At 50.5% G+C, this 25,697-nt stretch overlaps 1 protein-coding gene across 1 annotated transcript; it reads left to right on the forward strand.

Moving 5' to 3' along the window:
• Window positions 1-5,329: 5,329 nt before the first annotated feature.
• On the forward strand, window positions 5,330-23,576 carry UEVLD (UEV and lactate/malate dehyrogenase domains). Its single transcript, XM_066583624.1, has 12 exons — window positions 5,330-5,469; window positions 11,023-11,107; window positions 11,999-12,064; window positions 13,419-13,582; window positions 16,244-16,379; window positions 16,459-16,559; window positions 17,285-17,393; window positions 17,731-17,901; window positions 18,486-18,659; window positions 19,053-19,140; window positions 19,408-19,531; window positions 22,105-23,576. Exons 1-12 carry the CDS (start codon window positions 5,428-5,430, stop codon window positions 22,270-22,272), a joined length of 1,428 nt encoding a protein of 475 aa, XP_066439721.1. The 5' UTR covers window positions 5,330-5,427; the 3' UTR covers window positions 22,273-23,576.
• Window positions 23,577-25,697: the final 2,121 nt, after the last annotated feature.

The following is a 25,697-nucleotide window of genomic DNA, read 5'->3' on the forward strand; positions in this document are numbered from 1 at the left end:
CTATTCTGCTGGTGGAGTCACTGTGTACATACATTACTTATCCTGTACTGATCCTGAGTTACATCCTGTATTATACTCCAGAGCTGCACTCACTATTCTGCTGGTGGAGACACTGTGTATATACATTACTTATCCTGTACTGATCCTGAATTACATCCTGTATTATACTCCAGAGCTGCACTCGCTATTCTGCTGGTGGAGTCACTGTGTACATACGTTACTTATCCTGTACTGATCCTGAGTTACATCCTGTATTATACCCCAGAGCTTTTTCTCGCTATTCTGCTGGTGGAGACACTGTGTATATACATTACTTATCCTGTACTGATCCTGTATTATACTCCAGAGCTGCACTCGCTATTCTGCTGGTGGTCACTGTGTACATACATTACTTATCCTGTACTGATCCTGAGTTACATCCAGTATTATACTCCAGAGCTGCACTCACTATTCTGCTGGTGTACAGTCACTGTGTACATTACTTATTCTGTACTGCTCCTGAGTGACATACTGTATTATACTCCAGAGCTGCACTCACTATTCTGCTGGTGGTGGAGTCACATATATATTACGTGTGCACATATATATTACAGCCCTTTTACAATGCTGGGAAGCCATTTATTGTCTTGTCCATACCATTGAACACAGCAAAGACCCGTGGGACATAGCTGCTGCCACTAGACGGCAGACACGAAGCAGAAAAGTGTTAGCTCCTCCTACTAGCTACACCCCTCCTGCAGGCACCAAGCTAACCAGTTTTAGCTTAGTTGTCCGTAGGAGGCAGCCCTAGTTGTCACCGGTCGTCTTGTATCTCTTGGATTCAGTAAACACGGAGGCAGGACTCTCCCTGTTACCCCACCGAGGAGGGCAAACAATATGGAGTTAACCTTTCTATTACCCGCCCTGTTCTCAGAAGAAAAGGGGGCATGTCCAAGCGTTCACTTGGATGGGACCCGCCAGCTAGTGTCCCCCTCACACTGGAGCACTCTCTTAGGGCTTTTACCCACTTTCGTTTTTTAACTCAGTGATATCGCTGCGTTTTCTTAAATGTCAATGGGATTCTAATGTGAAAATCACATCGAACAACTTTGCGATTTTTGTGCGAAGAGATTTTAACATTAGAAAGTCCCATTGGAGAAAAAAAAATCACAGCATTCAAAAAAAAATGCTAGTGGGTAAAAGCCCTTACCTCTAAGAGACAGGCAATGACAGGGGCGCACTCCGCTGGAGCTATGGAATTAATTTCCTTTTCCACATGAGGGGTAAGTATCCTGCATAGAGGTGAGGATCCCCATCGCCCTCCTGGGAACTGCAAACCTCATCCTCGGGGAAAACGCACTGCCAGGTGAATCCCCTGCATCAGAGTGGGGTCCCCAGCCAATATCTTTACCGGCATCCTCTTCTGCAGGTTACTCTGGGTCGGTGGTGGGTAAAGGGGATTCCTCTAGCCCCCTACTACTAGTGCAGGCCTCCTTTTCTGGGTGGCCCCGGGATTATTTGGCAGATCTGGGCCGCCGCTCATCTTCGTGGGCTTTCACTCCGCAGCTGCAGAGCGTCGAGCACACGAGTCGGTCCATACTTTCCTTCACACTCTGTTGTGCTGCCGACGGGTGATTCCGTTGGGCGATGCAACTCATGATGTGCTTTTTTTGCACGCCACCAGCCTCTTCTGCCCTCGCTGGCAGTTTGCCGATTCACACTATAAACTTTAGCCCAAGGCTTTCTGGCCCAGTCGGCCACTCCCCGGGGTGCGGTATTTTATGCACACGATGCGGAGGGAGGGCTTCTCCACCAATCCTGACACAAGTGCACCTTCCTTCCTGAGCTATCATTTGCAAGTGGGTTGCTGCTCAACAAGGCCCCCCCCCCCCCCCCCATCCTCTCTAACTGTCCCTCAGCCTCAGTTTCTTAATGTGCAATTGCTGGGACCTGTGGTACCTTCTATGGGATTCCAGGGCTTCTTAGAAGGTTCTAGACCATCTATTAAAGATCCTTGGGTACAACCCTCCCCAAATCTGCTACAGATTGGGTGGGCTCTGCCGGGTTTGCCACATCTGTAGGCGGCATATACTGTAGTCTATGAAATGCTGTTGCAGTGCCATGTCCGACTCCAGCATGGAAGAATCCAGACTGGCCGGCCAGAGCCTCATACTATGCGTGCCCTCGCTGCAGCACTAAATTTACAAGTAGCTAGTTTGAGTCATATTCCACTGCCACAGGTGGTCGTAGAGCAAACTCTTCGCACCCCTCCTGCCCAACCTCCCCCTTCCTTACCCAGACCTCTGAACTGGCATGGGCACACTCTGTCACAGGCGATCTCAAACCTTACAAGGGCATCTAACATGATTCTAGAAAAGCAGCACCGTTCTACCTGTCAACTGTTGCAAAACGTGTCTGACAGAGGCGACTCCTTTACGCAGGACTCTTCCCGTGATAGACCACACAAGAGGACTAGGCCACCTCACTCAAGGCAGGCGTCCAGGGCTCCTGCATCGGCTTCTCATCCAGCCCTAACTGAAATACCCAAACCCCCCTCCAGGGACAATAGTCGCTCAGAGAACTCTTGAGTCCCACTCTCAAACCGATTGGGATGAAGAACCGGCCTCTAAACTCTACATTATGATGGACAGCCTGATAGATGCCGTGAAAGAGACCCTACAGGTATCGGATCAGACACCTACTACGTCAATGGCAACCTTTTCCTTCAGACGCTCCAAGCATTCTCCAGAGACTTTAGTCAAAAAGTGGTCATCTTCACCAGCAGTGGATCCCCCAGTGTCCTGTTTGGCAAAAAACACCACCCTCTCTATGGTGGACGCTTCGTCATATCAAGATGTCTGTGACAAGAAAATGGAATCACTAGTCAAAACTTCCTTTGAGGCAGTGGGGTCGGCGCACAGGCTATTTTTCATCTCTACCTCGGTCAGTAAGGCCTCTACTGAAGAGGCTAAATGACTACACCGAGGTATTCTCTGACATCGGACAGCACGGGCTGGGAGGTTTCAGTAGCCACACACTGGACCCTGTGGTTAAAATCATGGGTCCGAGATGCGTCCTCTAGGCGGTCCTTAGCAGGCCTTCCTTTGGTTGGTGCAAGACTTTTCGGATGAGAGAATTTTGAAAGCTGCTGGTGGTAAGAGTTCCCGCCGCAGAATAGATCCAGACGTGCTGGAGCTCCACAGAAGCAAGGATCCCATTTTCGTTTTCTTTGCGGCTCCAACGCCAGGAGCTCAGATAGTAGGAAAACTGCACAGGAACAGAAAGAAAGGCCCTCATCTGAACCGAGACCCTCGTGGCATCCCTGTCGTCAGACTTTGCAGTTCTAGTCCTCTAAATCTGCCTGAAGAGCAGTCCCCACCCAGTCCATCCAAGATGACGCCCTATTTAGGGAAACTTGGCTCGCCCACATCTCAGCGGCCTGTGTTCGGCAGATCATTTCTTTGGGCTACACTATATAGTTCTCTGCACTCCTGAATATTCACCCAAGTTCTGGCGTTCATGATGGCTATTCTCCACACCAAGGCGGTATTGGCTATACCTTATCTCAGCGACATCATAGTAAAATTCTCCAACCAGATGACATCACTCCGGACCCCCTGTCCAAGTAAGGATGAATCGGCACGCGATTCTGGCATTACATGCGCCTCTCAGACCGGGCAGAAGGCAGTCACATGGCGGGTAACGGACGTCTGCACAGATTACAGGTGGCTGCAGGAATTCTCTGGTACTTGTTGTAGAAAGTATTGATACTCGCTATATTGATGAGGGTCGTTACGCGGGCCAAGGGCTTGATGTAACGAATTCTGCTCAACATGCATGTCCATTGGCTCACTTAATTTTCTTCTACACGAGCTGAGACTCTGCTTACAAGAACGAACAATCGCCATTCCGATCCTTAGTCCCTACAAGCTGGCGGTACCGCTGCCTGTTTGCACCTGGAGATATACCGCGATTAGTGAGCTCTTTAATGAATCTGAATGATTTCCCAACAGAGTAGCTTTTATTCATTGGTTGGTTGATTGTTGGTACCTTTTAGACGGCCCAATTGTTGGTCAAACGAGTGTTTGTAGGAATTTTTGGGCCCAATTAGCCCATGTAAAAGGACTTTAACCTCTTGATGCTTTTAAGGCGTACATGTACTCACTCCGACATCAGGGTGCTTATGGGGCAAGATCAGAAGGCGTCCTGCCCCATACAGGGCGGGTACCACCCTCAACAGCCATGGTCAGCGCTGACACTGATCGCCACTGGTAACTACCTTAAATGCCCCGATTAGACTTCCCCCATGATGAGATCCCAAGGTGCTCTTTGATTGTCATAGCAGCCCAACATAAGCAATCACAAGTCCCCCTATGTCTGTAGCTGCAGAGGGGAGTCCGTAGTGGTAGAGGGGAGTCCGGTGCGGCAGGGGGGAGTCCGGTGCGGCAGGGGGGAGTCCAGTGCGGCAGAGGGCAGTCCGGTGCGGCAGGGGGGAGTCCGGTGCGACAGAGGGGAGTCCGGTGCGGCAGGGGGGAGTCCGGTGCGGCAGGGGGGAGTCCAGTGCGGCAGAGGGCAGTCCGGTGCGGCAGGGGGGAGTCCGGTGCGACAGAGGGGAGTCCGGTGCGGCAGAGGGGAGTCCGATGCAGCAGAGGGGAGTCCGTAGCGGCTCATTAATATTCACATATTCAGGAAATGTAGTCTGTGGGGAAAAAACAGAATAAATCCCGCGATCTGTTCCGCAGAACGCATTCCTCAGTTAAAAACGCAACAAAATCCGTACTGATTGATAAAATCCTCAACTGCGCTGCGTCCTCCAGTTAAGGGTTTTGTCAGTTCGTACCGCTGATGGTCCTTCTACATAAGGTCATTAGATGCTGTGGCTCCTCTGCTTGTGGCGCGGTTATGGCCTCTTCTGTGAAGGAAAGGGGACACAAGAAACTTTTGACTTTGCTCTGAACGCCGCGGTTTAGCCAGCTCACAGTGTGGTATCACAAGGGGCTGTGGCACCTGGCTCTACTCACATCCGGATCGGAGGGCCTCCGGCGCAGAATCGCCATGAAATGCCAGATGAAAAAGTCGTGCACGCAGGAACTGAACAGATGCCATTATAGTCAGTGGGGTCCATTCGACGCAGTTTCGTTGCCTTATAAGACGGATGTGTTCATTCAGGGGATCCCATTTTCCTGCTTCCATAACGGAATCGCTAGCGCTGATGTGAATAGAACCTAACGGTGTATGCGTGAAAAGCTGCAGGTCCCGGCCACCAGCTGTCATCTGTGGGGAGCTCTGAGGACAGCTCTCTGGTGCAGTGTATGCAGGAAGTTTCCTGACAGCAGAGGGGAGGGGGAGGAGGACTGCACTCTGGGCTCCCAGTGATGGCGGCAGCTCCTCCCCACTCTCTGTCCCGGGCTCAGCAGAGGAAGCAGGAAGAGAAGCCGGGGATTCAGGATGGAGTTCAGTGTGGAGCTGATGAGGCAGCGGCTGGGGAAGGTGAGAGGGGCTATACTAGTGCTGGACACCTGACTACTGGTGCGCCACTTTACTAACTAGTACCAGCATCATAGAACTTTACTGGACTGATACCTGCATCTCATGACTAGTACAACTCTGTATAACTAACTAGTGCTGGACTGAAACTCGCATCACATGACTAGCTTCCTATAACTAACAAGTGCCAATTTGATACTAACCTCTCAACAAGTACTAGCGCTATATTAGTGGACTGATACTAACCTCGCGACTAGTACTAGCGCTATATTAGTGGACTGATACGAACCTTGCGACTAGTACTAGCGCTATATTAGTGGACTGACACTAACCTCACGACTAGTATTAGCAGTATATTAGTGGACTGACACTAACCTCACGACTAGTATTAGCAGTATATTAGTGGACTGATACTAACCTCACGACTAGTATTAGCAGTATATTAGTGGACTGATACTAACCTCACGACTAGTATTAGCAGTATATTAGTGGACTGACACTAACCTCACGACTAGTACTAGCGGTATACTAGTGGACTGATACTAACCTCACGACTAGTATTAGCAGTATATTAGTGGACTGACACTATCCTCACGACTAGTACTAGCGGTATATTAGTAACTGATACTAACCTCACGACTAGTACTAGCGCTATATTAGTGGACTGATACTAACCTCACGACTAGTACTAGCGCTATATTAGTGGACTGATACTAACCTCACGACTAGTACTAGCGCTATATTAGTGGACTGATACTGACCTCACGACTAGTACTAGCGCTATATTAGTGGACTGATCCTAACCTCACGACTAGTACTAGCGGTATATTAGTAACTGATACTAACCTCACGACTAGTACTAGCGGTATATTAGTGGACTGATCCTAACCTCACGACTAGTATTAGCGGTATATTAGTGGACTGATCCTAACCTCACGACTAGTACTAGCGGTATATTAGTAACTGATACTAACCTCACGACTAGTACTAGCGGTATATTAGTGGACTGATCCTAACCTCACGACTAGTATTAGCGGTATATTAGTGGACTGATCCTAACCTCACGACTAGTACTAGCGGTATATTAGTAACTGATACTAACCTCACGACTAGTGCTAGCGGTCTAATAGTGGACTGATACTAACCTCACAACTAGTGCTAGTGGTCTATTAGTGGACTGATACTAACTAGTACTAGCGGTATATTAGTGGACTGATACTAACCTCACGACTAGTACTAGCGGTATATTAGTGGACTGATACTAACCTCACAACTAGTACTAGTGATATATTAGTGGATTGATACTAACGTCACGACTAGTACTAGTGGTATATTAGTGGACTGATCCTAACCTCACGACTAGTGCTAGTGGTCTATTAGTGGACTGATACTTACCTCACGACTAGTGCTAGCGGTATATTAGTGGACTGACACTAACCTCACGACTAGTACTAGCGGTCTATTGGTGGACTGATACTAACCCATATTCACTTTCAGTTGTGCCCGCTGTGTGAATGGTACAACTGAAAGTAACTGTGAGTTCGGTACTGCGTATTACGCACACAAAACTCATGCGCATAATACGCGGTAGACTGCGCTCCTGTGAGAGAACCCTAAGTGAGTGCAATATCAGAGCGAAAGGGTCATTTATTCTGGAAAACTGATATCTTGTAGGGAGGCTCTAGCACCCTGTTGTACCAGCTGTAGCTTGGATACAAGATGTGATACAGATGGGCATGGAGGCTCTAGCTTGGATACAAGATGTGGTACAGGCGGGCATGGAGGCTCTAGTACCCTGTTGTACCACCTCAGGCTTGGATACAAGATGTGATATGAATGGGCATGGAGGCTCTAGTACCCTGTTGTACCTCCTCTAGATGTGATACAGGCAGCCAGGCAGTGTGGCAATGTTGTGGGGGCTTCCGTGTGTGCGGCCGAGCATTATCCCGCTGGAAGCCGCCATGAGAGGAACACATGTGGCTGCAGGATGTCCTGAACATATCGCTGAGCTGTCATTGTCCCTCGTACCACCACTAGGGGGGACCGACTGTCGTATGTGATGGCCCCCAGACCATCACACCAGCAGGGGGCAGTGTGCCGCTCCACAGCAAAGGCAGGATTGAGGTGTCCTCGCACCCACCCCCAGGTCTCCAGCCACGAACACGGCTGTTATCAGCGCACAAACTGAACCTGGATTAATCACTGAAGACAACCCGGTTCCCCTCCGTCCAGTTTCATCGTCCACGACACCCTGCAAACGGGGGTGACGCTGTCTGTCGGAGGCCATACACGTAATGGGGGCCGTGAAACCACATGTCCTTCAGCCAACCGCCTGGAAATGGTTCCGACAGACACAGGGCTGTAACGATGGTGGACAATTAAAGAGTTGGAGTTGCTGGGGCTTGTCGGACAATCAGACGCTCCTCTCTGCTGGTGGTCTGTAGGGGGCGTCCTGGGCCCGGTCACCTTGTGTGCCCTCATCCACTGGTCCCAACACCCCCTAACAATCTGGTCAGACAGTCCTCTCTATTGGTGGTCTGTAGGGGGCGTCCTGAGCCCGGTCACCTTGTGTGCCCTCACACATCCACTGGTCCCAACACCCCCTAACAATCTGGTCAGACAGTCCTCTCTACTGGTGGTCTGTAGGGGGCGTCCCGAGCCCGGTCACCTTGTGTGCCCTCACACATCCACTGGTCCCAACACCTCCTAACAATCTGGTCAGACGCTCCTCTCTACTGGTGGTCTGTAGGGGGCGTCCTGAGCCCGGTCACCTTGTGTGCCCCCATCCACTGGTCCCAACACCTCCTAACAGTCTGGTCAGACGCTCCTCTCTACTGGTGGTCTGTAGGGGGTCCTGAGCCCGGTCACCTTGTGTGCCCCTATCCACTGGTCCCAACACCTCCTAACAGTCTGGTCAGGTGGGCCCGGTGGGGACAATTCATCGATACGACCATCCAGCCTTTTCACACCCCAATAATGCGCCCCCATCTGGTAACGGGGTGAAATCTCTTCTCTGCGTCGTAGAGGCGTCTAGTGGTCAACAGGCTACCAGCTGAAGAAGAGGTCACTACACACAAGGAGCCTCCGAGAGCCTCTTATAGGCCAAGGGGGGAAATCACTTTTAGGGCCTCCGGTGACAAGACCGTCCATCTAATCACCACAACTCTCATCATTACAGATCTGCCTGCTGGGTTTTACAGCAAAACAACAACTTCTTCTGGGTGCTGGAGGGTTTTACACAGCCCGTAACTAGTACTAAACCTTTACCAATCTGACATAACTAGTATTAGCACCATATAACTGGTACAGCTATAATATTACAATCTAGGTTTTAAAAACAGAACGCTAAGCAACTACCTTTCTGATACCAGCATAGAACTAGTACTATAGTGATACTGACCCCGTAGAACTAGTACTATAGTGATACTGACCCCGTAGAACTAGTACTATAGTGATACTGACCTCGCAGAACTAGTACTATAGTGATACTGACCCCGCAGACTTAGTACTATAGTGATACTGGCCTCACAGAACTAGTACTATAGTGATACTGACCCCGCAGAACTAGTACTATAGTGATACTGACCCCGCAGAACTAGTACTATAGTGATACTGACCCCGCAGAACTAGTACTATAGTGATACTGACCTCGCAGAACTAGTACTATAGTGATACTGACCTCGCAGAACTAGTACTATAGTGATACTGACCTCGCAGAACTAATACTATAGTGATACTGACCTCGCAGAACTAGTACTATAGAGATACTGACCTCGCAGAACTAGTACTATAGAGATACTGACCTCGCAGAACTAGTACTATAGTGATACTGACCTCGCAGAACTAGTACTATAGTGATACTGACCCCGCAGACTTAGTACTATAGTGATACTGGCCTCACAGAACTAGTACTATAGTGATACTGACCCCGCAGAACTAGTACTATAGTGATACTGACCCCGCAGAACTAGTACTATAGTGATACTGACCCCGCAGAACTAGTACTATAGTGATACTGACCCCGCAGAACTAGTACTATAGTGATACTGACCTCGCAGAACCAGTACTATAGTGATACTGACCTCGCAGAACCAGTACTATAGTGATACTGACCTCGCAGAACTAATACTATAGTGATACTGACCTCGCAGAACTAGTACTATAGAGATACTGACCTCGCAGAACTAGTACTATAGAGATACTGACCTCGCAGAACTAGTACTATAGAGATACTGACCTCGCAGAACTAGTACTATAGAGATACTGACCTCGCAGAACTAGTACTATAGAGATACTGACCTCGCAGAACTAGTACTATAGAGATACTGACCTCGCAGAACTAGTACTATAGAGATACTGACCTCGCAGAACTAGTACTATAGAGATACTGACCTCGCAGAACTAGTACTATAGAGATACTGACCTCGCAGAACTAGTACTATAGAGATACTGACCTCGCAGAACTAGTACTATAGAGATACTGACCTCGCAGAACTAGTACTATAGAGATACTGACCTCGCAGAACTAGTACTATAGAGATACTGACCTCGCAGAACTAGTACTATAGAGATACTGACCTCGCAGAACTAGTACTATAGAGATACTGACCTCGCAGAACTAGTACTATAGTGATACTGACCTCGCAGAACTAGTACTATAGTGATACTGACCTCGCAGAACTAGTACTATAGTGATACTGACCTCGCAGAACTAGTACTATAGTGATACTGACCTCGCAGAACTAGTACTATAGTGATACTGACCTCGCAGAACTAGTACTATAGTGATACTGACCTCGCAGAACTAGTACTATAGTGATACTGGCCTCGCAGAACTAGTACTATAGTGATACTGGCCTCGCAGAACTAGTACTATAGTGATACTGGCCTCGCAGAACTAGTACTATAGTGATACTGACCTCGTAGAACTAGTACTATAGTGATACTGACCTCGCAGAACTAGTACTATAGTGATACTGACCTCGCAGAACTAGTACTATAGTGATACTGACCTCGCAGAACTAGTACTATAGTGATACTGACCTCGCAGAACTAGTACTATAGTGATACTGACCTCGCAGAACTAGTACTATAGAGATACTGACCTCGTAGAACTAGTACTATAGTGATACTGACCTCGCAGAACTAGTACTATAGAGATACTGACCTCGTAGAACTAGTACTATAGTGATACTGACCTCGCAGAACTAGTATTATAGAGATACTGACCTCGCAGAACTAGTACTATAGTGATACTGACCCCACAGACTTAGTACTATAGTGATACTGACCCCACAGACTTAGTACTATAGGGATACTGACCTCGCAGAACCAGCGCTGTACTGATATCATATACCTATTACTAATACTTGCATTATAAAATTAGTACTGAGTCATCATATAGCTGATATACCGTACGGACACATAACTAGTAACGTACCGATACTTCCGTTATATTTTCTCGTACCTGTAATCGTCAGTGAGGTAAATATGAGTTCGCTCTCTGGATACGTGATAGAGATGTTATCAAGTTGTATCTCTGCTTTACTCTCATAGTATAAATTTCGAGACCTGACTATCGAAGAGTTAAAAGATGTCCACCGCGCCTTCCCCAACTTCCTGTATTCCATGGACACCTACAGTAAGTCGCCTCAATAGCATTATATACTATGAAGCTAAGTGAGCGCTACAGGGGCCTCCTATCTACTGCGGTGACAATGGCGCCTGACGGGGAAGATATTATGCGGTCTATATACGTATTATAAGATATTTCGGGCGGGGAGTGGTCCGTCAGTTCTTGAAGTTGATGTTGGAAGCAAGAAGGGTGGAGAAGTTCGCGGATCTGAGCGACTGTGACAAGGGGCTAATTGTGATATGTAGATGACTAAATCGGAGCGTCTCCAGAAGGGCCGGCCTTGTGGTGTGTAGTGGGTAGTACTGGCCAAAGGTGGTCCAAGGGAGGAGAACCAGCGATGGGTGATGGGCATCCCAGGCTGATTGATGTGGGGCGTGAATGCGCCCGCCTGTTCTGATTGTACAGAAGAGCGACTGTAGGACCAATTACTGATAACATGACTGCTGGCGATGATAGAAGGCATCACATCGCACCGAATGTCGCAGCTCGCTGTGTATGGCGTGACGCAGCTGAAGACCAGTCGGGGTCATGGAGGAATGGAAGATGGCGTCGGTTGGGTGCGTCACTTATGTAGGGAAGAGATGGCAGGAAGATCGGAAGACAAGCTGGCAGGGACCGTGTGATGGGCAGGTACTGGGGCATCTGGTCTCCACTGGAAGTACCTGTCACTGAGCCAGCTCACCACATCTATCTACCCCTAGGTCCGGTGGAGACAATGTGCACCAGTACCTGATGGGCATTGTGGGTACTGGGCTCCTGGCATAATGTGGATGTGATACGTACCACCTTCTGAATATATACAGACGAGCCCCTTCGTGGCAGCGGGATCCCCTAATGGCGGCGCCCTCTATCAGCAGGACGATGAATCACAAACCACATCTTTTTTTCCATTTTCAGCATTTAAAGATGGATCTCAGAAGGATTTGTTGAATCTCTCAGGAACCATTCCCATGAAGTTCCAGGGTAATATGAATGTTTGATGGGGGTCTATAGGGGGGCCGACACTTGGGGGGCAGGAGGATGACACAACGACACTTTGGGTGCGAGGGATGACACATCGACATTTTGGGTGCGGGGGTGGAGGTGACACTACGACACTCGGAGTGCGGGGGGTGACACGACGACGACACTCGGAGTGCGGGGGGTGACACGACGACGACACTCGGGGGCGGGGGAAGACACGACGGCACTCGGGGTGCGGGGAGGGGGATGACACGACGGCACTCGGGGTGCGGGGAGGGGGATGACACGACGGCACTCGGGGTGCGGGGAGGGGGATGACACGACGGCACTCGGGGTGCGGGGAGGGGGATGACACGACGGCACTCGGGGTGCGGGGAGGGGGATGACACGACGGCACTCGGGGTGCGGGGAGGGGGATGACACGACGGCACTCGGGGTGCGGGGAGGGGGATGACACGACGGCACTCGGGGTGCGGGGAGGGGGATGACACGACGGCACTCGGGGTGCGGGGAGGGGGATGACACGACGGCACTCGGGGTGCGGGGAGGGGGATGACACGACGGCACTCGGGGTGCGGGGAGGGGGATGACACGACGGCACTCGGGGTGCGGGGAGGGGGATGACACGACGGCACTCGGGGTGCGGGGAGGGGGATGACACGACGGCACTCGGGGTGCGGGGAGGGGGATGACACGACGGCACTCGGGGTGCGGGGAGGGGGATGACACGACGGCACTCGGGGTGCGGGGAGGGGGATGACACGACGGCACTCGGGGTGCGGGGAGGGGGATGACACGACGGCACTCGGGGTGCGGGGAGGGGGATGACACGACGGCACTCGGGGTGCGGGGAGGGGGATGACACGACGGCACTCGGGGTGCGGGGAGGGGGATGACACGACGGCACTCGGGGTGCGGGGAGGGGGATGACACGACGGCACTCGGGGTGCGGGGAGGGGGATGACACGACGGCACTCGGGGTGCGGGGAGGGGGATGACACGACGGCACTCGGGGTGCGGGGAGGGGGATGACACGACGGCACTCGGGGTGCGGGGGGGGGATGACACGACGGCACTCGGGGTGCGGGGGGGGGATGACACGACGGCACTCGGGGTGCGGGGGGGGGGATGACACGACGGCACTCGGGGGGGGGGGGGATGACACGACGGCACTCGGGGTGGGGGGGATGACACGACGGCACTCGGGGTGTGGGGGGAGGGTGACACGACGGCACTCGGGGTGCGGGATTGTGAGACACTGATATTCGGTAGGCAGGAGTGATGACACTTGGGGGACAGGCGACGTACAGAGTATACAGCACAGTATATTTTCGTGTAATTTTGTGTCTCGCAGGAACCTCGTACAACATCCCCGTCTGTCTGTGGCTCCTGGATTCGCACCCGTTCGCCCCTCCGCTTTGCTTTCTAAAACCGACACAAAATATGGGGATCCGGGTCGGAAAACACATAGACAGTCATGGACGGATCTACCTGCCGTACCTTCAGGACTGGAGCCATGTAAGTACCGCACACGGGCCGCAAACACGGAGAGCCGCCATCTTGTATATCTCGCACCTAACAAGCTGAACTATAAACATACCGTCACACCGGAGAGATCGTTAGCGACAAACCGGAGAGATTCATCAAAAATGATGCAAAGAAAAAATGGAGCCGTTACCATAACAACCAAACTGGTCACTCAGAGGCGGAGTCTGGTTGCTATGGTGACTGCTCCACACGCGTTTCTATAGATCGTACAGTAATTGTCATGTGATCACGAAGTAACTGCTGGCAATGTCCTGATCGCACGCTGAGTAATACGGTCACATGACGGCGCCCAGACTCGTTTCACTCCGTAATTAACCCGCCGGACCGGAGTTTCCAGTTGTCACTGGGATAAATATTGCCGTTCACATCTGCGGTTTTGTTTTCCGTCTCAAGAGCTGAAAAAACAAAAACAAAAAAACGTTTCTGTTTACGCCTTGTTGACGCCCGCGGGATTTTTTAAGCTTCTGGTTACTTTTGGTTTTGTTTTTAACAAAAACAATAGCGCGGACGGCAACGCTTTTTTCCCGCTAAAAAATGCAAAGCGAACAGACCGGACCGTTCCGCGTGTTTTTACCTTTCCGTCTCTGGGTAACGGAAGCGGAAGGAAAGGTTTCCGTTTGGTTCTATTTTTGTTGTCCGTTAAATGAATTTACAGCGTGAAAGTTGTCTGAAGCAAAATGTCTGTTGCCCGTAGCAACCAATCACAGCGCAGCTTTCATTTCTTGTACTGCTGAGGTAAAAGGAAAGCTGCGTTGTGATTGGTTGCTACGGGCAACAAAGATATTTTCTTCTAGCGTACCTTCAAACGTAGCAGAAATACTGTGGGTTTTCCACGGCCACAAAATCAGCAGCATTTCCGCATCAAAAACCTTTGGCGCGGATTCTGACCCGGATTCACCTGTGGATCTGCTGCTGATTTCAGCCTACGAATAAGGGGCTCCTCCCACCTTCAAATACGAAGAGCGCGGCGCATCATCGCCCAGCAACCGCTTCTGAGCACCGCCGGTCATGTGACGTTGGGGCGGCGGAGGTGAGAGGCGCCCGTGCCGGCTGGAATCCGCTTCTGATCCACAACTGAATCCAATGGTGCGTATCTTGACATGGTTTTTGTTGCGGTAACTCTGCGCTTCCACGGCACGTGGGCGTTCCCCTTTAAGGACACAACAAATTTTGGGGGATTTTCATTTTTAATTTTTAAAAGCCATACCTTTTTTTATTTTTCGCCGACTCGGCCGTATGAGGGCTTGTTCTTTACGTGGCGAGATGTAGTTTTTTGGGACTATTTTCTGGGTAAATATAACACATTGTGTAACTTTTAATACATTTTTTTTTTTTTTGCGGGCAAGGAGAAAAAAAACCCGCCTTAATTCTGCTATTGTTTTCTGTGTTCCTGTTTACGCCGTTAATCATGCAGCGTAAATGACGATACATTAATTCTGCAGTTCGGTATGATTACAACAATACCAAAATTTATATATATTTTTTTACCTTTTCCATTATTATTCTTACCTCTTTTTTGACCCTTTATAATACATTTTTGTTCCTGTACGGCACTTGAACCCGCGATCGTATGATCACTATGATGATCCACTGGAGTACCTCTGCATTATCGCTATTGATCATATGCCAGGCAATTGTGTCCAGTTTCCTTGGCAACCAACTGGCCCTCTGTGATGACATCATAGCAGGCCGATGATGTCACAATGGGAGCACGCTCTCTCTGTAAACCCTTTCCATGCCATGATCAACATTGATTGCAGCATGTAAGGGGTTAACAGCAGGGATCCGTGTTCTCACGGATCCCCGCTGTTGCAACAGGAGGCTGGCTGTCGGTCGCTGCTAGCTCCCACTGCAGATGGCACGGGCTCAGCAAGTACCAGCTGCCCAGGACATAATGTTTCTTCATATAGCGTGAAGGGGTTAACGGGGAACCTCTCCGTGACCCGCCTTGTATTTTTTAACGGGTGCGCGGAAGGGAAGAAATACAGAAGGAGACAATGTGTTTAAAAATGGAAGAAACGGTTAAAAATTGTTTTTTTTACACATATAAATACCAAACACTTTTTTGGGGATTTTTTTCCATTTGTTGGGAGCAAAAAGCTAATTTGAATAAGTGCCTAGGAAGTTTAAAAGCTGCGACTGGGGGTCCGCGGAGACAAAGGGTCACCCAAGATTCACTGTCAAATTGTTTCCATTCACTGACAACATGCAGAGACATTGAGAATCATGAGACCAAATTACCAAATATATTAGACGTTTCAGAACTATCATTGTACAGGGGGCCACGGAGAGTTATCCCGGCCCCCCACTCTAATAAGGGCTGCCTAAAAATAAATCTTTGTTGCCCGTAGCAACCAATCACAGCGCAGCTTTCATTCCTTATACTGCTGAAGCAAAATGAAAGCTGCGTTGTTATTGGTTGCTACAGGCAACTAAGACAGATATTCTCTTAGACCGCTGTCATCAGAGTGGGGGGCCGGGATACTTCTCCGTGGCCCCCTGTATAAGGATTAAGAGGTCGCCTCATCTGAGACGGATGGCCCATCCCCGGGGGGAACTGCCATTACTGTACCATCAGGCATTCGCTATTATAGCGCTCGCTGCCGTCTTGTAACGTTCAGTCTCTTACAGCCCAAGTCCACGATCCTCGGCCTCATCAAAGAAATGGCGGCCACGTTTGAGGGTGAGCTGCCGTTGTATTCCCTCTCCGCTGCGGAAGCCGCCAGACAGAAGGAGCTCCTCTCTCTCATCTCACGGGTCACCGACGGTAAGGACATAGCGCTCCCCGGCTGTAGAGACCGGCACACAGTGCCCCCTGCTGTAACACCATGTCATTACCTCGCCAGGTGTGTCCTGCGTAGACGTAAGCGCAAAAAGTCACAGTAAAGTCACGGTGATTGGAGGAGGCGACTTGGCCCTGGCGTGTCTGTTGTCCATATCTGCAAAGGTAAAAAAAAGGTTAAACGCCGAAATGAATGTCCACAGGGCGTCCTGCAGCAGCGCCGGACGCCGCATCAGAAGAGTAATGGAAGGCATCGCTTCCATGGATCCCATTGCACTGACGGCGAACCAGAAGATCAACTGTTTGGCAGGTATCCCAAGCGGCGGATCACTGTCAATCAACTACCCTAATTCCCCAAAAATAAGCCCTACCCTGATTTTTTTGGTATTTTCGGGAGGCTTAAAATATAAGTCCTACCCTGAAAATAAGCCCTAGCTGTGTTGCATTAAAAAAAAGGATTACATTACCTAGGAGAATCGGTCCATGTCCTCCCGCTGCTTTCTGGAGCTCCGATGCGCTTCTTGCAGTCCTCGGCCACCCACCGAAGTTCACTTCCTGGTTACAGGATTCATTAATCCCACCTCCAGGAAGCGATGGCTCTGATTGGTTCTCGAGCACTGCTCAGCCAATCAATGCAGTACTCGATCAACCAATGTGATAGCTGTGATTGGTTCATCGAGCGCTGCATTGATTGGCTGAGCAGCAGTCGAAAAACCAATCACAGCCATTGCTTTGAAAACTTTACGGCTTTGGATCTCTTCTGTCACCGGTCGGATATGGCTGTAATGGCCGCACACATCGTGATGATATGGAGAGATGGTCGGGACGTTGATGCACTTTGAACCCAGATCTGCAGCAGAATTTTGTGACATGATGCATTTTTTCTCCAGAGGGCTGCGGACAAGTTGGTTCTTCTTGACATCAGCGATGGAGGATCGAAAGGGGGCGGAGCCACAGACCTGGAGCTCTTCTCCATTCCAAATGTGGAAGTCAGTAAAGGTGGGTGAAGGAGTAAGAAAGTGTGATTGGCAGGGTGCTGAGACCACCACTGAGAATAGAGACCGCCCCTTCTTGGAGTCAGTGGGGTCCCAGTGGTCTGAAAACCCCTTTAAGTATTTGCATAATGCAACCCCTTTAATGCAGACATAATAATGTGACTTGAGGGAACGCACGAGGGGGCCGATTGACTAATAGCGGGGCCAATTTACTTAGACCGGCATTTTGCACATTGGTTTGAGTAAACCGTGCGCCTCGCTACGAGCGCCACCCCCGCGTCTAAGACGGTTTTCTGGTGTGTTTTTCGATGTCACATCACCCCCCGTCTCCTTCATTCCAGATCTGTCCTCTATTGCTGGCTCCAAGGTCGTAATCATAACTGTGAATGCGTGGAGCAGCGCCAAGTCCTATCTGGAGGTCCTACAGAGCAACGTGGATCTGCTGCGCGGATTTATACCAGTTGTGTCGTATCATTGCGCGGACAGCGTGTTGGTCATCGCCTCCCAGCCTGGTAAGCGGGAGATGGTATAATGAGTGATCTGGTTCATGGGGGGGGGGGGGGTTCATCTGCAGGAGGTACGTCAGTTTAATTTCATTGTAGGGCCGCCTGCACACGGCAGCGGTGTCCGTGCTTATCTGTTATTCAGTCATCTATTCTGCACGACAGATTGACCCCGCGGCTCGCCATCGTGCATGCAAAGTACAGATTTTTTTTTTTTCCCCAAAAAGTTTTTTGCCCTCGCCCTCACTAGGCGATGGCGCGGAATCCGCGACCTTTCCACAATATTCATTGCGGAGGGGCCGTGGGTCGGACGATTTCTATTGACTTCAATGGAAGCCATCCGCACGAAAATAGAGCATGCTGTTACTTTTTTTTTTCTCCACGAGCAAAAATCGCAATTAATTTCCGCTCGTGGGTAGGAAGCCGCGGAACTCCGTAGGAAGTAATGGGCAGTATGTGCTGTGGACTCTGCAGCATATATCCGTCCGTGAGCAGGAGCCCTACCTGTCGTGGTATTCCTGCAGTATCCCGTGTATTTGCCCATCGTTCCCTCCATATATAATGTATCGGTGACATTTCTACTTGGCTTGCAGTGGAGATAATGACCTACGTGGCTTGGAAGCTGAGTGGACTTCCCTACAGACAAGTCATTGGGATCGGATGTAACTTGGACTCTGCAAGGTTTCAGCACGTTGTTCAGACATTGACCAATTCGTCTGAAGAGCCGCAGTCAGGTTGGGTCATCGGGGAGCAAGGAGCAGATAAAGGTGAGGATGGAAGCCTAGCAATGTCACCCTCGGCTTTATAACAACATCAGGTGATTAGAGGTTTCTCAGATTGCATTTCTAAATAGTAGAAACAAGGAAGAAGAAAAACGTAGGTGACTAACATTCCCAACTGTTTTTAGTGTAGTCAGAACCCCCTATTATTTTTCTGCAGTGGTCTATTCCACAGTACACTGACTGCATCATTATGGAATGAACCACTGTAGAATGGGGCAATCTGACTACATTTAAAAACAAAATCAAGCATTTTCCTAAGGATATTTTTTTCTTTTCTTTAGCGTGCAAAGCAAGGCAGTCCCTAAGTTTTCCAACAAATATGTCAGCATGTAATAAGGAGGACCCGTGTGTTGAATATTGTGAACTTTTTTATTGCAGTGGCGGCCTGGAGTGATCCCAATTCTGCAAATCACAAATCTTCTGCTAAATTATATCCCAAACTTTTCCAGGAACAGCTGACAAACAGGTGAGGGGTCTCCATAGCAGAGTTTACAGTGCTGTCCTACAGAATTAGCCTCTCGCAGTTAGAGGTGCAAGACATTACTGAGCGAATAAGAAAGAGGCGAAACTCCTGCTGGGCATGTGAACGCGGTGTTTGACATCATACATGGGGCCCTGTGGCTGCACTGTTCTGGGGCCCTGTGGCTGCACTGTTCTGGGGCCCTGTGGCTGCACTGTTATGGGGGCATTATGTGTGTGTTACTGTACTTATTTACATTCATTAACCTTGCAGAGCTCTGGAGGTCATGAAGGGTAAAGGTCAGAGGTCGTGGTCTATCGGTCTGTCTGTAGCCGACCTCACAGACACCATCGTACAGAATAAGAGGAAGATTCACTCCGTTTCCTCCCTTGCTCAGGTACGGACTTCCCGCCGGAGAACACGGAAACGCAACGTCAATGCAAACCGTATGGAGCAGAATATAAAGGGGACCAAATAGGTGATACCCCATCTCTTCCAGAGGAGGTCCCGTCATGGTTGTGTGGCTCTGCCGCCGCCCCGCTGACTTTGTCTCCATATTGCGCCCAGTTGTGCTCGTTAGATTCAGTTCCCTGCGCTGTCGGGTGGGCGGTCCCCATCGCTCGCTGTCAGTAGGTGACGTCGGACTGCCGATTAAGTCTGATGTCACCCATGCAGAGTGAGCGGTGGCGACCGCGCGCCTGACAGCGTTGCTAGGAAGTATGCAAAAAAATGGGGATAAAGTCAGCAGGGCTGTAAGAGGATCCATCCAATCACCGAGCCTTTTTAGTCTCCGCCTTTCCGTTGATCCTATTTGGTCTCATATTACAATTTCAAACTGAGAAGTATAAGGTTAGTTCCACACGGCCAAATCGCGTCATTCTACCCACTATTTTTGAGCGTCAGCGCTGTCCTGGCTGCAGCAGGAGCCCCGCCACATCCCTCCTCCGCACTGTCCTGGCTGCAGCAGGAGCCCCGCCACATTCCCCCCTCCGCACTGTCCTGGCTGCAGTAGGAGCCCCGCCACATTCCCCCCTCCGCACTGTCCTGGCTGCAGTAGGAGCCCCGCCACATTCCCCCTCCGCACTGTCCTGGCTGCAGAAGGAGCCCCGCCACATCCCCCCTCCGCACTGTCCTGGCTGCAGCAAGAACCCCGCCACGTCCCCCCTCCGCACTGTCCTAGCTGCAGCCAAGAACCCCACCACGTCCCCCTCCGCACTGTCCTGGCTGCAGCCGGAGCCCCGCCACGTCCCCCTCCGCACTGTCCTGGCTGCAGCCGGAGCCCCGCCACGTCCCCCTCCGCACTGTCCTGGCTGCAGCCGGAGCCCCGCCACGTCCCCCTCCGCACTGTCCTGGCTGCAGCCGGAGCCCCGCCACGTCTCCCTCCGCACTGTCCTGGCTGCAGCAGGAGCCCCGCCACGTCCCCCTCCGCACTGTCCTGGCTGCAGCAGGAGCCCCGCCACGTCCCCCTCCGCACTGTCCTGGCTGCAGCAGGAGCCCCGCCACGTCCCCCTCCGCACTGTTCTGGCTGCAGCAGGAGCCTCTCCCCCTTTGCCTTATCTGCAGTATGAGAAAAATAATGTTAAGCCACACCCCTTGACAATGCCCAGCCCCTTAGCCAAATGTGGAAAACCTCAGCAGGAGATTAACCCCTTGTACTCTGCAGGAATTAGTAGCTTCAAGGATGTAATTTAATCAATGTATAATGAAAAGCTCCTCCCAGTTTTCATGCTCTCTGCTAGCTGTCAGTGAATGTGAACCCAAAGGCTAAATAGCTGTCCTGACCCAGAATTGGCCAAATACAAGATTTGTTACAGGAAAGAGACCCGATGCTCTTATCCGTTGTTCACCCCTTGCAAGGTCCTGCGGGGTTGATACCTCCACTTCTTGCGGAGTCCCGAGCCCGGGTCACATGGTACGGCCGGCTCCATGCCTGTAATGTCATTGGAGGAGGCTGGCTGTTCTGTTTATTTCTATAGCTAAGCCGGCCCCCTTCCCTCTCCACGTCGGCCATGGCAAAAAAGAGGGCCGGCTTAGTTATTAAAATGAACGGAACGCCGGCCTCCTCCAGTGACCTCACCGGCACGGAGACGGTCCATACCACGTGGGTCCAGTTGGAAATGGAGATGCTGACATCACTGGTCTGTATATTTCCCCTCCCTGGACAACCCCTTTAAAGCGACCCTCTGGGCCTGGGCAAACAAAGATGGCGGCACCGCTCTTCTGACTATCTGATGTACACTGTGCATAATATACATTGTTAGTCTAAGACACTCCTGCTTTCATTGGCCAGTGCCACCCACATGACTAGTGCTTGCCAATCAGATCCATGTGGAGTGTCTTAGACTACCGATGTATACAAATACACAGTGTGCACCAAGCTCTCAGAGAAGCGGTGCCGCCATCTTTGTTTGTCCAGGCCCGGAGGGTCACTTTAAAGCTAATTTCACATAGGCATATGCACATTTGCGCTGTCTATTCACGCAACGGGCACTGCCTATTTTCACGTATCCGCTGTACTTTTTGCGCAATATGTGCTATTTTCGTGCGCAAATGTGCAGGAAAATAGGGCATTCTGTGTATTTTTTTTTTTGCACGCGCAAAATAGGCTTATGTAAACGAACCCATTGAGATCAATGGGTTCTACTCGCTGCGTAGTGCGCACAAAACGCTGCTCAGATACGTTCGTGTGACGCAGGCCTCAGTGTATCAGATTTGCTTGGAAGGAGTCCCGCAGCTTTGTCTGCTTAGGAAAGGTTTTCAGCCTTCGGATGTAACAAGCTCCCGTTCACTGACAGCAATCAGATCATAAAAATGTAAAAAAAAAACAAAGTAGATGTGAAGTTGCAGACCTGCTCCTCCGCCGGCGCCCGCCGTAATACAATGAACCCCTATACAGCCATGTTGTCTGCAGCAGTCAGCGACCGGCCGGACGCCTCCAGTAACTCCCCGTCTTCTGCGTTCTTTCTTCAGGGATTCTTCAACATCCAGAAGGAGGTGTTCCTGAGCGTGCCGTGCGTGCTGGGCGACAGCGGGGTGCTGGGGAACCCCCAGCTCCTACAAGATGAAGAACACGTCTCCGACGCGCTCCATAAAAGTGCCGCCTCCATCTACAACCTGCAGCAGCAGCTGAGCCTGTGAGCGGCGCCGGGCGTAATCTCTGCAGCGCAGAGTCGCTCTCTGGAATGCTCTGGGCACGTGAGGGCGGGACGGGGTTAATCTGCTGTTATGGCCCATCTCCACTATTTTGATTTTCTGCTTGACCTTCCTGAGAGAAGTGGAATACTTTGGTCTTTACATGGACACTAATGCTAGAGGCGGACGATGAGCTGCGCCGCGGCGGGACGCTCTGCGCCATCCTGACTTATGCAACGTATCTGACTGCGAGTTCGTGCCAAAATTTGGAGTCTGTAGACGGAAGTTGGTCGCAACCGTGACAATCGTACAGGATTTGGCATTCACATCTGTGGTTAAAAAAAAAGCGTGACTTACTACCGCGCCGCCATGATCAGCGATTCCAGCAGTAGACGGATTATGAAGCTGCAACATTCTTGGGCCGCGGCGGAGGATCGCTAAATCCTCGAAGTGATGCGAGGTTCGACATAAATAGTGCCGTGTATCTGCTGGGAATTCACATGGTGGCGGGCGCGGTATTATTCCGTGATTCGCGGCCCGATATCGTGCTCGCCGTGTGAAGTTAGCCTTACAGGGTGCATTATAAATGGAGTTGTGTCCGTATGAGTCACTACATTATATAACTGCAGCTCCCGCGTCTACGGACTTGCATTACTCTGAAACGCGCCGGGCGCTCAAATCCGGCAGTTTTAGCGCCGCAGGCTTTGGTACGAATGTGTCGCTTGCAGATTTGTTACTATATCACTGCAAATGGTCAAACCAGCAGCAGCTCTGCAGATGTCCTCCGCTACGTGTGGACGGGGTTCCGTAAAGCCTCGCTCTCGTGAGAATCTGCGCCAAAGCTTAGTGCCAAATCCACGGAGTCATAAAATGACCTAAGGGCGTCGTCACACGTGGCAGGAAAATCCACCGTGGACAAACCTGCGCCAAAATCTGCATATTTTACATTTTTAAAGCACAAAATCTGCATGCAAGACGTGCAGATTTTGGCGCAGATTTGTCCGTGGCAGATTTTTTTCGCCATATGTGACAGCACAGTCCGCAGTGTTGGCGCAGTATGGGCTCCAGCAGGCACCAGAGATCTCATATGGGGTACAGTATATTAAAACCTTTTTAGAGGGGCTATGCCAAGATACACAACTCCGCCCAGAAGGCGGGGCCTGGGGTGAAGAGCTTTGTGCTCGGTCCCTCTGCTGGCGCCCCCAGCAGTCGGCTGATGTACGTGCTGGATTACGCCTTGTCTGTAAACCCCAGAGGACCCCTTTAACTGTCTAACATTTTCTGTAATAAAAGGGTTTCAGACATTTGAATATTCTTTGTGTTTCTCGTTCCTCTCGGATTTCCACAAGTGTCGGCTTTCATCATATTACAAAGTAGCACAATGTTTCATTCTACAACACTTACGACCTGAAGGTTGCAGGTTCAATTCCCGCTTGGTTCAGGTAGCTGACTCAGCCTTCCAAGGTCGGTAAAATGAGCACGCAGCTCGGTGGGGGTAATAAATGACCTGAAGGCGCTGCGGAATAAGTCGGCGCTGTACAAATAACGGGATTCATTTATTTTTATTTTATAGATCTTAAATCCGTTTTCCCACTACAGACATTCTGATCACCGGGGGTTGAACTGCTGGGACTCCCAGTAATCCAAGATTTGCGCACCCTTAATGCCCCGTGTGAAGGGAGCAGCGGCTGCATGTATGACCATGGCTGCATTCACTTCTATGGGACAGAGGAATATTGCTTTCCCTTTCTCCCATGGAAGTGAATGTAGCCATGGTCATACATGCAGCTGCTGCTCCCTTCACAAGGGCAATTCGGGGGGCGCAGATCTCGTACTACTGGGGTCCCATCAGTCGGACTCCTCAGCGCTCACACATTTATCCCCTGTCCTGTTTGTAGGAAGTAAATATCTGAAGCGGCAAAACCCCTTTAATTTACAGAACATCGGGCCGCGGACGCAGCGACGAATTGTGGTGCCGCGTGCTGACCGTGTAATTCCCCCGGCAGCACACGGCTCCATTATAACCCATGAGGCTATATATCCACAGGGATGTGTTCCACGTGAACGGATGGTTTCCATGAACTCGCGGCGCGTCGTATTCCAGTCCGTCGCGTCACGGGTTTTCAAAGTCGCTCTGTCACGGAAAAACTACAGGTTTTCACCACAGATTTCATTCCTTGTGATGTAACCGGACTTCCACCCTGCGGGCTCGCGCTTCCATTCATGCGGACGTCTGCAGCGCCGTCTTCCCACTGCTGATACATTATATATATACACGGCCCGATCCACGTCTGCGTTCTCATGGATTCTGTGGTAAATGCTGTGAAAAATAGCGCAGCACTTTTTTCCAGTAAAATGGCACCCACATACGCCGATCCAATCTGCGCTCTGTCATGTGACACATCTGTGCGCCGCCATCACTTTGTTTTTTCTGGTCCTCCGACTGACAGACGCAGTTGTGAACCGCCAACCCCACGAACGCCGCAGCGCTAATGTTCACAGATGTATTTTCTCATCTTGTGTTCTGATAACGCTGATTTTTATATTCACTTCATCACTGCGAATCCAGAAGCGGCAGGCGATGAATGAGGCGCAAAATCATTTAATTCAGTGAATGGAATAATTTGGGAAAGTAAACTAAACGTGGAGGCGGCGCGGACTGCGCGCTTCGTGAAATCAGATTTATCCTCCCAGTCGCCAATGCAAATGGCTGACAACTTCCAACATGGGTGCATCCGGGAAATACACACCGACCAAACATATACCCATGTGAATGGGCCCTTAAAGCTTCTGCGCCGTTCCTGAGAGACTGCGGCTCCTGGGCTCGTCGCTGCTCTGCGCTGGACTCCACTCTTAGGCCAGATTCACATGTCCGTATTTTCTCGTACAAATTTGGGCGCACGCAATATGCAGTGAATGGAACCCTGTGATTTCAATGGGTTTGTTCACAAGTGCGTATTTTGCATGATCGTTTCCTTAGCGGACATAACTACCCAGCATGTCTTCTTTTTCAGCACATTTGCGCAAGGAAAGAGAACATTTCGAAGTCCTGAAACTATTGTTCGCGCCCCAGCGCTGCGTTTTTGTGTACCGAATGAGGTCTTTTTCTGTGCATATCAGTGGATTTTTGTGCGCCTTTTCTGTCCACAGGACAAGCTCATTTGTGCGCAACAAACAAACGCCCCGATTGATGGGGCTCATTAGTTCCAGGTGGGATCATTTTTCAACAGAATTGCGCAGTGTTTCACGCATCTCCTTGCGTATCGCTGCACCCCCCCCCACCCCATCCCCTCCCACCACCTATTGACTTCTACGGGGACCTTTGGTGCACAAATACGCAGAATGATAGAGCATGTTCGGTTTTCTTAATTTGCGACCTAAATGTGTGCACAAAATATGGGCGCAAATGCGCCAGCATGAAGACGCCCTTA

The sequence above is a fragment of the Eleutherodactylus coqui genome, chromosome 11 (genome assembly GCF_035609145.1).
Source record: "Eleutherodactylus coqui strain aEleCoq1 chromosome 11, aEleCoq1.hap1, whole genome shotgun sequence".
In the NCBI taxonomy this organism is placed as follows: domain Eukaryota; kingdom Metazoa; phylum Chordata; class Amphibia; order Anura; family Eleutherodactylidae; genus Eleutherodactylus; species Eleutherodactylus coqui.